Source organism: Nuphar pumila, chromosome 3, assembly GCF_984573655.1.
Source record: "Nuphar pumila chromosome 3, dmNupPumi1.hap1.1, whole genome shotgun sequence".
Classification (NCBI taxonomy): Eukaryota; Viridiplantae; Streptophyta; class Magnoliopsida; order Nymphaeales; family Nymphaeaceae; genus Nuphar; species Nuphar pumila.
In genome coordinates, this window is record NC_143251.1 from 22,147,994 (window position 1) to 22,164,848 (window position 16,855).

The window sequence follows — 16,855 nt, forward strand, 5'->3', positions numbered from 1 at the left end:
CGGTGCTTAGCCATGAAAAAATGACCATAATTTACCACTGCTTGGATACCACAAAAAACTCAGTTTATGTGAAACTCTAACTTTGCGTGTATACTATTCGTAGAGAAATTCATAATACAAGTGCGATAATTGTTTTGAATTTCGCAAGATACGAACTTTCGCAACACTAAAAAGGATTTTTTAGTGCACATTGCGAAACTCGTCATAAATTTCACAATCTCAAATGTGATTTTATTGAGCAGTTTCATGGGTGTATTATTTTAGCATCATAACGCGCAAAAATAAAAAAATTACAACTTAGGGGTAAAATCAACAAGAAAAAATTTAGAACTTGTGATATTGTCCATTAAGCGGATTTGGTAAATTATGTGACATTTTAGAAAATGAGTCATTTTTGTCGTTCAGTACGATCATTTTTTATAAGATAAAATTGATAGGTGCTCAACCCGCACTCAACCGCGTTGATCGTCCTACAAATGTACAGTTAGCACACAAAATCAAGCAAAAAACACACTTTTTTCTACAAATACCCTTTAACGAAGCTTTCAAAGCACCACTAAAGGTTTCCAATAATGTTTGGACCTTTAGCCGCGCTTTGAAACACCACTAAAAGCCTAACAGGGACACACAATATTTTATTTTTTCTTTTAGTGTCACTAAAGGGTATTTTTTGCACTTTTTCATGTTTTTTATGTTTTTTGCATGCTGACCATCCATCACGCGCGCTTGAGTTTAGATTGAGCAACTACCACTCACTATATATATTAGTAATGATATGGATAAGTCTTTGGTGTGGATGCGCATATCAGATCAATGAGTTGAAAACAGGTGCAGTTTTGACTCAATTTGACTATGCAAATGTGTTCGGCATAGTCAATTTGTTGAAGATCAATCCTCATCACATTTTTTAGAAAAAAAAATACTTTTTTTAAGTCATACAAAATTAGTGCATTTATGGCCATTGATTTTTTAATCACCAAGAAAACCTGTATGCACACTTGATTCTGGTGATTAAAAATTGATCACCACGAAACAGACCATGTATATCATATTTAAGGACTGATTCACTTAAAACAACACATGCAATAAGATAAAGGATCGTTTTAACTCATTAGTATTTTATGCACATCCGCACCAAAGATTATATATATATATATATATATATATATTTGAAGGCACATAACTATTGAGTATAAATTACCTTTTTCATATTTTAAACCCTTTTTTTTTGCAGATCAGACACTATGGACGTGATATACAAGGTTTGTTTAATAGAAAATCAGTTTTAAATCAGGCGATTGTGACATGTAAACAGGGTTTTTAAGAGCTTGAAAATCAACAACCTGCAATTCAATAAAGTTTCATAACTTTAAAAAATCATATTTTTAGATAACAAAAATAACATGATCCAAGGTTTGATCCTTAGCTAACAAACCATGTTGAATACATTAAAGTGGTCAGATTGAGCAGATAAAGCATGAACCTATGATTTCTAACTCAGCTTTAGCACCAAATAATAACCCATATGTATTAAAAGATCCTGTTTATGAATCATAAACGCCATCAAATATTAAAAATCCCGCTTATGCACCATAATTGGCCGATCAAAGAGCGGGTCCCCATAAAACTGAGCATGCAAAATTGCATCCCTAAAGTGAGATTTAAAGAAAAAAAAGAAATACAAAAACCTCAGGTCATACCTTAGTAAACATATTTCCAATAAATATATATATATAGAGAGAGAGAGAGAGAGAGTAATGTGCAGGAACATGATCACTTTCGAACATGACCAGAACGAACTTGCACTGAGCATCCATCATGTGCGCGATGGATGTTCATCATCATTATTTTCGCATAACACCTTTAGCGGTGACAAAAAGTCACCGCAAAAGGTCCCATACCTTTAGCGGTGACTTTTTGTCGCCGCTAAAGGTGTTATTTGACACAAACTTGTGTTGAGCGTCCATTGCATGTTCTATTCTTGTTCGAAAGTGATCATGCACCAAAATAATTCAGTGTGTGTGTATATATATATATATATATATATATATATATATATATATATATATATATATATATATTAGAAATTTGTAATGTCGTGCATTCTTGTGATCCTTAAGCGGCAGTTTTGAGCACCACTAAAAGGTTTTTTTGCATGCTTTTGCACTGATTAGCATTTTTTTACGCAATTTGTAATGTCAAGTGCATCTTTGTGACCCTTTAGTGGCGATTTTGAGTCTGGCTAAAGGTCCTACCAGAACTGGGACCTTTAGCAGCGCTTCAAAAACACCGCTAAAAGGTTTTTTTGCATGCTTTTGCATTGTTTAGCATTTTTTTCATTTCTTGTGCATTGACTGTCCATCAACGAGCAGGATTAGGCACAGGTTCAGCACCAATCCATTTTCATATATATATATATATATATATATATATATATATATATATATATATATATATTGGTTCGGCCTCGTGGCCCCCTTTAAAATCATAGTTTTTTTGTATTTTTTCTCATACCTAACACTGTAGATGTGATCTATAGTTTTTGTTTAGTGGGAACCCGCTTTTGGATCACCGGAATCTGACCTGCATCAGGTTTTTCGGGTGATCCAAAATCAATGGCTACGAAGGCATCAATTTTTTTTAGCTCATAAAAATACATTTTTCATCAAAAAAAAAACATGATTGAAGAGTCGATTCTCACTAAATCGAGCATGCTAAACACATCTAGCAGTTCAGAACGAGAAAATGAAGCCTAATATTTTCAGTTATATATATATATATATATATATATATATATATATATATATATATATATATATATATAGAGAGAGAGAGAGAGAGAGAGAGAGAAATTGGTAGCTGTTAGGTGGTCAATGGGTGTTTTTTGGCTTCGGTGTCTTTTACGCAGTTCGGACCCTATAAATGTATTGGGTATGGTTGATTTACAAAGAATCCACACCTGGATCATGTGTTTTTGATGAAAAAAATGATGTTCGGAGCCTCAAAATTTTACAAAGATTTTGGAGCATTGATTTTTCGAACCTTATAAAAGCCCACCCATGTGTCAGAATAGAGCGCTTCAAGAGTTGATCCCTATAAATCAAGTACATAGATCACATCTGTACAGTCAGAATTTATAAATAAAATGAAAAAAGCTGAAAAACCCATTGAGCTCATTCATTGAGAACCTAACGTCCGAACAACTACCAATCACTATGTATATTTATAGGGTCACTAGAATATGTTAACTGAAAACATGTGAACCGGAGTGTGAACTAAGCATTTCCGATGCCTTTTTTGCAAACCTGCAAATGCATTTCGCATAGTCCATTTTCTAGGAATCTATTGTTGGATCATATATTTTTGATTTAAAAAATATAAGTTTTGGATGCTTGAATATTTACAAAAATTCTGAGCCCTTAATTTTCAAGCCTTAAAAGATCCTTAAGCATCCTAATCGGATGATCCAAGAGTCTGTTTCTATAAAACCAAGCCTCTACATCACATCCGGTGAAATATAAAAATAAAAATAAAAAAACCAAGAAAATCTCAGCCCATAATCCAGTTCACATATTTCCAGTTACATATTCTAGTGGTCCTCTATATATATTTGTTGATATGATCCCAGTTTCTCCACTTGCTAATCTAAGGGCCCATACTACCTAATTAGATGTGGCAAAGAAATCACCAGAGATGCATTCTTGAACTGCTATATAAGTTCACATTCTTGAGGTTAACCAAATAACCAGTCAATGTAATACAAAATCAGTGATTTGGAATTGGGCTTCCATGACAAGTTAGGCTTTTGTCAGTTTAGCGGGTAATACAGTAGGCACTTGGGATAGTTAAGTCAAGCTAGTTCAGTTATCGGTCGGTGGATCAGAGAATACATCTCCAGTTCTGGTAGTCGTTCAAGTGGCTGGGATTAGCAGAAGTCGGCTTAGAGAATAAAGAAAGATGTTTGTTTTGGGAAAGCATGAAAATTAGAGTGCTGGCATGTCCTGTCTTAAAGGATACTTAATGAAAAAGGGCAAGAGGTGCCTTTAAAAAAAAAATAGGGCAAGAAGATAAATAAATGTAAAACAAAAACAACTTTCCTTTTGTTTTGCTGTAGAACTCGTTACTGAGAGGTCCAATAGAATCGGTGAAGTTGGAACAGAAAAATGAGTGTTGTGCAATAATTTATATAGCTAAGTTATGGGAAGTCTCTCACGTAGGCTGTCGATGTGTTGGGTCTTACCCAACCCTACTCTAAATACTTGGACTTATACCACCTGAAGTAGATCCCGATAAGTTAATAGGGATAGGCCTGGATTGGATTATCATTAAGCAGAAATTCTAACCCAAACTGACAGTTTAGCATAAATTCAGAATATGAAGAATAAATTATTAACCAGGTTACGATAATTCCCCTATAGCAGCCAAAACGAAAGATAGTGGAAGATTTTCTAAGGAACTACATAGTTTGGATCAGTTTAGTAAGAGTTCAAACAAGCCTCGTTATCTAAAATAACAATATTAACGATGACGGTGATGATGCCATTTGTCCCTATGGGAGTCTCTTATCTGGTAAAAGAATTGCTTTAGTGATGACTGCTTTTAGATCCAAGTTAGCTACAATGTGAAAACAAAATGCAGCTAAAGAATGAAAAGAAAAAAAGGAAACAAGCTTGCATGAAATAGCAAACCAAAATCATCTCTGGATCTTCCCTATGGAGTGCAAGTAAATTGAGACAGAAACAACCCTGGAAACAACAAAAGGAAATTAGATGGTGAATGAGCTTGTTGGTCCAAACCAAAAAGTAAAAGGAGGTGAAGCAATCAGAACTAAAGGTAGCTACTTACGTAGACCCAAGGAAAAATGTAAGAGACGGATGAAAACCAAAAAGAAATACAGATACAACACCAGTTAAAAGCATCGCGACTGAAGTAGAGTACACCTGTAGAATACATAATAGCCAGTTAATACTGCAAACATACACACAAAGGGGAAAAAAAGACCAGTTAAAACTGCAAGTGTACACAAATGAAATGGAATAAGAAAAACAAGAGAGAGAATCCAATTAGGCTGCCATAATGCCAATTATGTTGATCCTGATCTCTCCTTAATTATACTCTTCGATACAATATAACATGCTGATGTGATGATAAAGGGTGACATAGGCAGCACTCCATTTTGATGTTTTAGAACCTGGAGAGTCAACTTGTTAACTTGTTCCATTCAGCCCAGCTCATTCATTTTGTAGGTTAACTTAACCCAGTAAGTGAACCTGAGAACCAGCAATACCACGTAAGACAAGGCCGAGTCATAATGTTAACCAGGCCAAGCCAAACTATGAGCAGTCAAGTCACGGTTGAGTCAAACTGGGTCTCTCTCTCTCTCTCTCTCTCTCTCTCTCTCTCTCTATATATATATATATATATATATATATATATATACATATATATATATATATAGAGAGAGAGAGAGGCTACACAGATCCGTGCCTACGGGGCTTTTGAAGGGTTCTTTTTCATGTTTTTCTCGAATCTGACAGTACAGATGTATTCCACATATTTGACTTTATAGGAATGGACTCTTGCATCATTCAATTCCGACGTGCAGGTAGGTTTTTATAAGGTTTGAAAATCGACAGTGTAAAATTTTTATAAATATCATAAATATTCAAGACTTCAAAAATCATGTTTTTTGTATCGAAAAAACACAATCCAAGTGTCGTTTCCTAGCAAATTGACCATGCTGAACACATCTGTGCGGTCAGATTTGGGAAAAACAACCCAAAAACCCCCCTTCGCTATATATATATATATATTACAAGTGTTTTTTAAACTATGATACTATTAATTGATATTCTCAATGTCTGAAGTTTAATGCTTGTTTGATTTTTTATTTTTGTTTTGATCATTGATCTCGATAGTTAGTCATGATGTAGGTCACGCAATATACAGTTAAACACTGGCTTAGTTATTAGGTTTCTTATTACTAAATGAGTAAACATAGCTTAGTTTTACAAGTAATAGTCATTCTGTAGGTTTTTGGCTATTCATATGATAATTAATGCAGTATTCCTTCACAAAACCCGGCCAAGTCACCAAGGTGACACACCCAAGTCACGAGTCAACAGCAGACAAGTTGGTTCTTGAGTCATTGGGTTTTCAAACACTTCTGTTTCACAATAATAAATCTGAAAAATAATCATGCAGAATTAAGCACTGTATTTCTTAAACCATTCTAATCAGAGACTACATGTGTAGTGCCATTCTTTTGTAATCTATCACAGGTATCCCCAAACATTTCCTTTGATAAATATTGGACCATGATAAATTACAGTGATAAACCATAGTGTTGCAGAAACTATTTTTTCATCCAGAAGGCATGTATCTCTGTAAACATGTTACCACATGAGATTTTGGCAAAATTAAGGGACGCATAGGGACATAGATAGCACCACACACATGCCAATGCACATTCAGATAGAAGTTGACGGAATATGGTATTTACCTTAACAATATTATCAGCATACTTCATTACCATGGACACTGCAATTCCACTGTATAGATAAACAATGGCTTTGTTAAGATCAAATCATAGTGCAGAAAATGCTTCTCACATAGACTTCAAAAATTACCTGAGTGCATGATTAAGTATCATGCAAGTTGTAATAAGTGAATAACCGTGGAAGAAGCCCCTGTAATACACAACCATTATAATGCTGAAACAATAAATAATAGAACTAGATGCCTACTAAGAGCTTGCCACCAAAGAGATTTTCTTCAAACTTACTTGTTCATAACCTCATCAAAATCCTGAATGAATATTGCTGCAACATTGAATATCATGCCGAAAACATATAACCAAAAGTTCTGCACATTTATATTTCTTGAAGGACGCTTCTTAATGATGGCCTGAAGAAATAATCAATACTTAAACAATAAAAAAGCAATACTTAAGAAATCCTGCAATTGGAAGCATCAATTATTACAGCAGAAGGGAGGAAAGGAAAAGTTATTCTATATTCAAATCAACTAGAAGAACATATAAAGCAGAAAGGTAGGGTCATAAGCAAGATCACAGGTACAACACTGTTAAAAAATGTAAATCTATATATATATATATATATAGATTTACATTTTTTTCCTTTTTTTGGTTGCATTTGAACTAGTCAACACATGTTGACTAGACAACATAGGGAACTGTTGGGGTCCCAATGACTCCCTATGGCCTCCTTCTCTTGTGTATATATATGGGGCCAAGCCCCACCTCAAATGTATGCTTCTTTTATGCGTTGAGATCAATAAAAATATTTATTTTTTATCTTTTGTTCTTGTCCCCCTTTGTGGGTGTTTGTAAGTGAACCTATTTGTAGTTCTTTGTGTGTTCATTTTGATATTTTGGTGAAACTCTTTTGAGTGTCCACTTTTGGTGGTTTAGTGAACATCTTCGGAGGAGCTCATTTCCTTCCATAATATCAGAACATGGTGATCAAGCCGAAATTGTTTGCCGTACACTGGGAAGCATGCCACTCCAAATTTAAAAGTGTTGAAGCTCTCTTGCAATTTCTATTTGAAGTGCTCGTGATTTGTGGCATTTGCTTGGTGGTAGAGTGCTCGTGACTTTCACCGTTACTCTTGTTCTTTTCTCTCTTATTTCTCCATTATTTTCTTTTTTTACCCTTGTAAAAATAAATGAAAATGTCACCATAAACCCCATTAAGCTCAATTATTCAAACTATGTAACATAGGCTTCAATTATGTAGCACCTTATATGGGAAAAAGGGTTGTGGGGGTTAGTAGATGAGACCGATCTGAAACCCAAAATTAATCCTTACCAAAGTAGAAGGTGAGAAAGAGATACCTCTTACGGAGGTTGAGAAAAATAAGGCAATGACCACTTATGAGAAAAAGTGAAAGGAACGGAGAATGGAACATGACAAGATTATGTCTTGGCTCATTAGTAGCGTCGACATTAAGAAGTGATCAAGTCTTGCTAAATTCGAACATGCAAACAATGCATGGGATTATCTTAAGAGGATGTATTCTCTTAAAGATATTGCACATGTGTACAACTTACATGATAAGACACGAAATATGGTTCAAGGAGACAAAAACATTAGAAAATATTATAATGGTTTGACCGAATTATGAGAAGAGTTGGCTCTTCTTGAACTAAAGTGGCATTGTTCAGAATACACAGAACTCCGTCAAAATCAAATAGATGCGGAGCACTTTTACCAATTTATTAATAGATTGAGATCGGAGTTTGAATTCACCAAATCTGCTCTTCTTCGTTGAGGAAAAGTCCCTTAGATAGAAGACACAATAAAAGAATTAACGTATGAAGAAAAATAGGCTTAAAAAGAGAATCTCTAAGAGTGATGATAACTCGGTTCTAGTCGTATCTAAACCGAAAAACTATTTTTGTACCTACAAACCCTCACACTATGGAAAGCCAAATGATGAGAAGCAAGGCAATGAGTACAAAAGAAATAAAGTTATTTGCTACTATTGTCATGAATCGAGACATGTAAAAACATATTGTCCTAAATTGAAGAAACCTTATAAGAAAAAGGTTGCCTCTATTGGACCTCAACAGGAGTCGAGTGAACCATCTATTGGAAACATGTCATTAACACAATTAGTGAAGGTTCTTCAATCTCTACTCAAATGAGCATCTTCATTCACTAAAGTTGTGGTATCTTCCTTCGACTTCTACGATCCCGATAAATCTCTTTGGCTTCTTAGCTCAGGTGTCTCTTTTCATATGAGGCCAAATAGTGATATGTTATCCGAATGTCATAACTCAAGTGGGTCAAATGTTTTCACTGTCGATGGAACATCTCTTGAAACAAAAGTGTTAAAATGTAAAATATATATAATAATAATATTCATATTATTATTATATTTATTTATTTAATTTTATTTTTATTTTTCTATATTTTTTGTTATTTTCTTTTTACTTTTTAAGAGTCTAGTTCTAATAGAACTATACTTACATTATTAGTTAAGTTCCACTTGGAACTTAACTATTAATGTTATCGTTGGACTAGTCCAACGGTTACAAGGAGAGCTCCTTAAGAGCTCTCCTCTCCCAGTTGTATATAAAGGGGTGCATTCCCTCTTGTATTTTATTCCAATGCTTCTTAAGCATTTGGTGTTTCATATCAATAAAGAATATTTTTTTATTTCTTCTTTTTGCTTCCCATCATACCCTTTTTAAGGGTTATGCTTTAGTGTTTTTTTAGACACCTTCTCGTGCGGATCTAAGTTTGTGTTTGGAAGATCCCCATCTCATTTCATGGTATCAAAGCGAGGTTCATCCTACATCGTGAAGATTTCTTGCCTCTTTTTTTGTGCCAAGCTTGCAAAGGTGTTTTATCACCTTGGTTGGGGTTTTTAAAGCCTCTTTTGAAGGAAGGAGAGAAAAGAAAGGCTCGTTGCATCAAAATATTGTGTTTACTTTCTCTTACCCTCTCTTTTTCTTTCTTTATTTCTTTTTCTCCTTGTTTTATCACTTTTATAAAAAATGGATGATCAAGATAAAATCACCATCATACCCATGAAGCTAAACCACACAAATTATGTAATGTGGGCTTCAATAATGAAGCACCACATATGAGGAAAAGGGTTGTGGGCCATAGTAGATGGTTTTGATTCGGAACCTAAACTTGTTCTCACCAAAATAGAAGGTGATAAAGAAGTTCCCTTGACCGAAGGGGAAAAAAGCAAAGCCTTAGCCAACTATGAAAAGAGTTGGAAAGAATGGAGAATAGGGCAAGCTAAAATTATGTCATGGCTAATCAACAGCGTTGACATAAAGAAATGTTCTAGTCTTGCCAAGTTTGAGCATGCCGATAACGCATGGGAATATCTCAAAAATATGTATTCCCTAAAAGATATTGCACATGTGTGCAATCTTCAAGAAAGGGTTAGATCAATGACCCAAAGTGACAAAACTATACGAGAATACTATAATGAATTATCCGAACTTTGGGGTGAATTGGCTATTCTAGAGCCAAAATGACATTGTCCAGAAGATATTGAGCTCCGACAAAAACAACTTGATATGGAGCATTTTTATCAATTTGTAAACGGTCTAAGACCGGAATTCGAGTCAACGAAATCGACTCTTCTTCATCGAGGAAAAGTCCCCTTTATTGTCGACACTATAGAGGAATTAACTATGGAGGAAAACAGAATCAAGAAATATACTCCAAAGGCTTAAGATGATTCTGTTCTTGCAGTATTCAGACCAGGGAATCATGTACGATCATATAGACCACCCCATTTTAACCGCCAAGGTGGTGATTATGACAAGAAAAAGGTTATCTGCCATCATTGTCATGAACCGAGACACTACAGGCCTCAGTGTCCTAAGCTTAAGGAGCTTAGAGAAAAGACAGTTGTGATTGCTAGATCAGAGCCCAAAGATCAAGATGCACCAGTCTCTATGGCCCAGCTAATGGAGATTCTCCAACCTCTCATCAAAGGAGCTTCCTCCTCATCAGAAGCTTTGACTGGGGCAGTTGCTTCATCTTTTTCCGATCCAGGTAACTTCCTTTGGTTTCTTGACTCTGGTGCTTCATTTCATATGACCCCAAATGATAAAAGTTTATCCGAATGTGTTAAAAATAAAACAAGTGTGTTAAAAGCTTTTACAGCTGATGAAACTTCTCTTGAAATAGAAGGAATAGAAAATTTTGAAAAAATCCATAAAACTGAGAATTTTTTTTCAGAAGTAAGATTTATTATCAAACTAAATTTAAATCTATTATCTGTTTCTCAAATATCTGACCATGGTTGTAATATTTCATTTTCTTTTCATGGTTGCTGGGTACAGGATCGTCAGTCAGGAAAGGTGATTAGGGAAGGCCACAGAGAAGGAGGACTCTATTACATGGATTTTTTTGGAAATGCCAAAAAAAGCTTTTTGTTATAACATTCAGAAAAAGAAGTTGGAGTTGTAGCACAAAATACTCGATCATCCTCATATAGCCAAAATCCACCATTTTTCAAATCTAGAAAAAAATTGTAATTCTGAAACGTTTACTTGTAAAGATTGTATTCTTGACAAAATTAAAATATTACCATTTCATAATAGAACTTTTGTCTCTTCAAGACCACTTGAATTAGTTCACTCGGATGTTTGGGGTCCTGCACCGATAATTTCTAAAGAAGAATTTGCTTATTATGTTATCTTCGTCGATGATTATTCGAGACATACATGGATTTACTTTCTAAAACATAAGTCTTAAGTATTTTCATACTTTCAAACATTTCATAATATGGTTAAAAACAAGTTTCAAAATGAAATTTTCATCTTTCGCACAGATTCGGGGAGAGAATTTTTGTCCACAGATTTTAAAAATTACCTTAACTTGCATGGCATCACACATCAAAGGTCTTTTCCATATACACCCCAACAAAATGGGCTGGTAGAACGAAACCATCGTCATATTATGGAAACCACTAGGACTCTATTAATAGCAAATCAAGTCCCAAAAAAATTCTGGGCAGAAGTTGCCTTGACTGCCACCTATCTGATTAATTGAATGTCTTCTTCTTTACAAAATATAACACCAATCGAAAAACTTTTGAACCTTTCTCCAGATTACTCTAGACGAAGAGTATTTGGATGCAAATGTTTCATATTTACGGACAAAAATGATAAACTTTCTCCCCGTGTGATTCCTTGTGCCTTTTTAGGATATGCTGAAAATAAAAAAGGATACAGGTGTTTTGACTTCAAAAATAATAAGTTATATGTATCAAGAAATGTTTCTTTTCTAAAAAAAGAGAGCTTCTTTGATTTTAAAAAACCAAAGGAAGCCACAGAGTACTCTTTTTTGTTAGATCTAACATCAAAATCTGATGAATATGATCATGACTATAACTTCGATGATGATCAAGGTATTATTGACCTTGATTACAATGTTGACAATGAAGAAGTTCATAGAGATACTAGTATACAATATTCAAGATGATGATAGCCTAATCTTCCATGTGCACTTGAAAGATATTCTGAAATTTCAACCAGAAGGTCATCTCGAGTCTCAAGGCCTCAAGGAAAATTTGTGTCATACGAATCTTTCTCTCCCACATATAGGGCAGTTATTGCATTAATTCACTTATATGAAGAACCATCTTCATACTATCAAGCAAAGAATGATGTCAAATGGGTACAAGCCATGAAAACTGAATTAGATGCACTTGAAAAAGCTTCTACATGGTCTATTCAAGACCTTCCACTTGAGAAGAAACCTATAGGATGTCGATGGGTTTACAAGGTTAAAACTAAGAGTGATGGTACTCTTGAAAGATATAAAGTTCGTCTTGTGGCCAAAAGTTATGCCCAAGAATATGGCATTGACTACGAAGAAACCTTTGCCCCTGTTGCTCGTATGACAACAGTCAGAACCTTAATTGCCTTAGCTTCCATCAAGAAATTGTTCATATTTCATATGGACATCAAAAATGCATTTCTAAATAGAAACCTAGTTGAAGAAATGTATATAGAAGCCCCTTCCGGTCTCAATATTCCTAAGGGTAAAGTCCTTCGCCTGGAAAAAGCTATTTATGGCCTTAAGCAAGCACCCAAAGCGTGGTATGACAGGTTTAGTCATGTTATGATTGATATTGGTTTTCACTTCTCCTTGACTGACACTGTTTTGTTTATTAAGAGTTCTGATGCAGGGATCATTGTGCTTCTTCTATACGTAGATAATATAATCATCACTGGAGGCAATAAACAGAGAGTTGAAAACATCAAAAACCTTATTAAATCTCATTTTGAAATGACTGATTTAGGTTTATTAAGATATTTCTTAGGCATTGAAGTTGTTTACTCTCCTAGGGGTTATCTACTATCTCAAACTAAATTTGCTTCTGATATTGTTTTCAGGTCTGACATTACCGATGATAAGAAAGTAGATACTCCAGAAGTTGTCAATGTAAAAATGAAGATTGATGATGGAGAACTCCTTGAAGACCCTACTCCTTACAGACAGCTAGTCGGAGTTCTTCCCTATCTATCCATTATCAGACCAGACATAGCACATGTTGTGCACACAGCAAGCCAGTTTCAGCATGCTCCCATATCGGTTCATATGGGAGCAGTTTTGTGTATCATCAGATACCTCAAGACCTCTCTTTCGAGAGGGCTCTTTTGTCTTCTACTTCCTCACTTGATTTAATTGCATACACTGATGTTGATTGGGGAGGTGATCCCAATAACCGACACTCAACAACTGGTTTTTGTATCTTTTTAGGTGAATTTTTTATATCGTAGAAATGCAAAAAGCACCAAAAGGTCTCTCTCTTATCCACAGAAGCCGAATATCGTGTCATTGCAACCACGACCATGGAAGTAGTTTGGCTCAGACGCCTGCTTGCTGATATGGGAGCAGAAGCAACACAAGCTTCACGTATGTGCTGCGACAACAAAAGTGCGATCTACATTGCAAGCAACAGAACATTTCATGAACGCACCAAGCACATTGAAATGGATTGTCACTACGTCAGAGATAAATATCTATATGGGACAATTGATCTGTCATATGTTACCTCAGAATATCAGTTAGCAAACTTCTTTACAAAGCCTCTTGTTGATCCCAGATTTCACTTCCTCTTAGACAAACTTTTGTTCATTGTACCGTAAGTTTGAGGGGGGGTGTTAAAATGTAAAATATATATATAATAATAATAATATTCATATTATTATCATATATATTTATGTAATTTTATTTTTATTTTTTGGTATTTTTTGCTATTTTCTTTTTAGCTTTTTAAGAGTCTAGTTCTAATAGAACTAGACTTACATTATTAGTTAAGTTCCACTTGGAACTTAACTAATAATGTAACCGTTGGACTAGTCCAACGGTTACAAGGAGAGCTCCTTAAGAGCTCTCCTCTCCCACTTGTATATAAAGGGGTGCATCCCCTCTTGTATTTTATTCCAATGCTTCTTAAGCATTTGGTGTTTCATATCAATAAAGAATATTTTTTAATTTCTTCTTTTTATTTCCCATTATACCCTTTTTAAGGGTTATGCTTTAGTGTCTTTTTAGACACCTTCTCGTGCGGATCTAAGTTCGTGTTTGGAAGATCCTCATTTCATTTCAAAAAGGAACAGAAAAAATTGAAAGCATTTCTCAAAACTTAAAAAGACTTGTATATTCCAAAAATTAGTTATATTCATAAACTAAACTTAAATTTTTTATCCGTTTCTCAATTATCTAACCATAGATGTAATGTTTCCTTCTCCACTTGTGGTTGTCGAGTGCAGGATCGCTAGTCAGGGAAGTTGATTGGGGAAGGTCATAGAGAACGAGGCTTGTACTACATGATTTTTTTGAAAATACCCAATAATACATTTTGTTGCAATGTTCAAAAATTGGATTTGGATTTATGGCATAAGAGATTTGGCCATCTTAGTATATCCAAAATTCAGTTTTTTCCAAAGATGAAAAAAAAAATAATTTTGAAAATTTTACATATGAAAATTGTATTATTGGTAAAATGAAGAGATTATCATTTCAAGAAAGAACCTTTGTTTCTTCTCGACCACTTGAGTTAATACATTCGAATGTATGGGGACCAGAACCTATTATATCAAATTGTGGTTTTGTGTATTATGTAATTTTTTTGGATGATTTTACGAGACATACTTGGATTTATTTTCTTAAGCAAAAGTCTGAAGTTTTCTCACATTTTCAAATATTTCACAATTTAGTCAAAAATCAATTTAAGAATGATATTTTCATTTTTCGCACTAATTCAAGGGGAGAGTTTTTTTCAAAAGAATTTAAAGATTACCTAGACCTATACGGTATCTGTAACGACCCCAATCCAGACCCTTTTAAAAATGCGGAAAAAAAAATTTCTAAAGAGTTGCATAAACCTTCCCAGAGATCTGGGGTCCTCACAGTTCTACTTTCCATTGGATAGCTCATCCACCACAAACGAAGTTGCAATTATCATCCATATCAACCAACTAAAACTCTTTTATTAATGAGTAATAAAATTTCAAAGACAAGGTTTTCTTCAACTGAAAGTAAAGTAACAATTTCAGAATTTAAAAGAACTGAAAGACAAAAGAAAGAGCCACAATATCCTCTACTGAAGCTGACAAGTCCAAGTATAACTCATCCATCCCCAGATGCATGTCCAACTTCACTATTCACCATTTCCTGTGAAAAACCAACAAAGTAGGGTGTCAGAACCGAAATTCTGAGCACAACTACTTCTAAAGAAACCAGATGAGAGAAAGAACATGGATAAGAATTCATTCAGTGATTTGAGTGAGTGCAGATATAAAATTTTCAACATCTAAATTTCCATAACTACCAATGATTTCATTTACTCACCAATCAATAACAGTAAACAGTGTCATATATCAACAACTAAATAACCAACCTTTCAGCATGATTTCACGAAGTAAAGCGTATGCTACCACCAAATGATGTCATGATATCAAGAATGATTCAAACATGCATGATCTAATGCATAACAGAAAATGCATGATTTCTTCTGTTATCTTTCATTTAAGTTCCATCTTTCCATATGCATGCCCTATTAGATGCACACATCTTTAAGTTCCTCTTTTTAATTACCGTGGCCCGCGGATACACCAAACGGGTACAAACCCCGAGGTCAAGTAGGTTCCCAGGGTAGCTTAACACACAATTTGTATTTTATTACTGGGTTCCAACTTAGCCCTCGACCGATATCAGGAAACAACACCATCCATCGGAACATTAGACCTCCACATCTAATGTCGGGGACACAAGGGACACCCCACGCCCACAAGTGTCACTTCCTTGGTACCATAAACTCACAGCTGTGACTAACACACCACTCCCGGGTAAAGTGGCGGATTCTCCCTAAAACCGTGGCCAGGAGAAGAACCTCAATATCGGGTTCAGGGGCAACAACGCACACGGAGTTTTTGTATCCTCACAGTCTCCCCAAGACCGGATATCTAAGATTCTCATACTCCAGATGAGATATCCCAGAATGTATAGTACACTGTTCTTATTCATTGTATTTTTAATTAAGTCCATTTCTTTAAGTTTGCCACACATATGCAAAAGTAAAGTGAAAACCCCGCATCCTCCCTTGCAGGGGCCCATTCGGGACTCCAGCCCGTATAAACCAGTAGAACAGTGTAGTAATGTGCCAAACCATTTTATGTGGTTCAAGTGATGCATTTAAAAACATAAGTAACAGAAAACCAAACCCACGGCTCTCCAGGCCGATGATGGTCCATCTAGGCCATCGATGCATCGAATGCAAAAATCATAACAACTTGCAATGTATGCAATAATACCAACATAATTCCAAATGCACATTCATTCATACCATTTTAACAATGTGCATGAGCTTCCACAGACCTATGCATGTGTGACCATTCATGTGTAAGTGCTTTTATGTAATCACTTAACACACATGCATTCATCCATAGTTTCATAAGTAATCATGTAGATACGTGAAACCTTTCATTCATAGCATGAGTTATCATCCCCATACAAGCACATAAACCGGATCTAGAAATTTATATGTCAGGGCTGCACGCATTCACATCATGTATGCACCTCCACCAACAAACTTTGTAATCATATTAATAGTACAAGATATTCAAGAGAAGCTATATCAATCATTCATAAGTAAGGAAAAGTAAACGATCTGGTGTAACCTAATACAAAATCCAATAGTCAATGTTATTTAAATCAAGTGAAGTCAATTCCTATTGTTTCAAGAAAATCAAAGCTGTGAAAGAAATTCATAATGGTGCAATAAAAAATCAATATGGCGGAAGCAGGCCATACTATTGCAATATTGTTCCACTGCAGAGGATAAC

At 35.0% G+C, this 16,855-nt stretch overlaps 1 protein-coding gene across 1 annotated transcript in view; it reads right to left on the bottom strand.

Moving 5' to 3' along the window:
• Positions 1-4,452: 4,452 nt before the first annotated feature.
• The window catches only part of LOC149842263 (CMP-sialic acid transporter 2-like), a 62,019-nt gene continuing 49,616 nt past the window's right edge, over positions 4,453-16,855 (bottom strand). The window contains exons 9-13 of the mRNA XM_089999033.1: positions 6,785-6,906; positions 6,630-6,689; positions 6,503-6,551; positions 4,846-4,940; positions 4,453-4,745 (exon numbers count right to left, since the gene is read on the bottom strand). Coding sequence (XP_089855159.1) covers positions 4,694-4,745; positions 4,846-4,940; positions 6,503-6,551; positions 6,630-6,689; positions 6,785-6,906 — 378 coding nt within the window. The 3' untranslated portion in view covers positions 4,453-4,693. The remainder of the gene's footprint in view (positions 4,746-4,845; positions 4,941-6,502; positions 6,552-6,629; positions 6,690-6,784; positions 6,907-16,855) is intronic.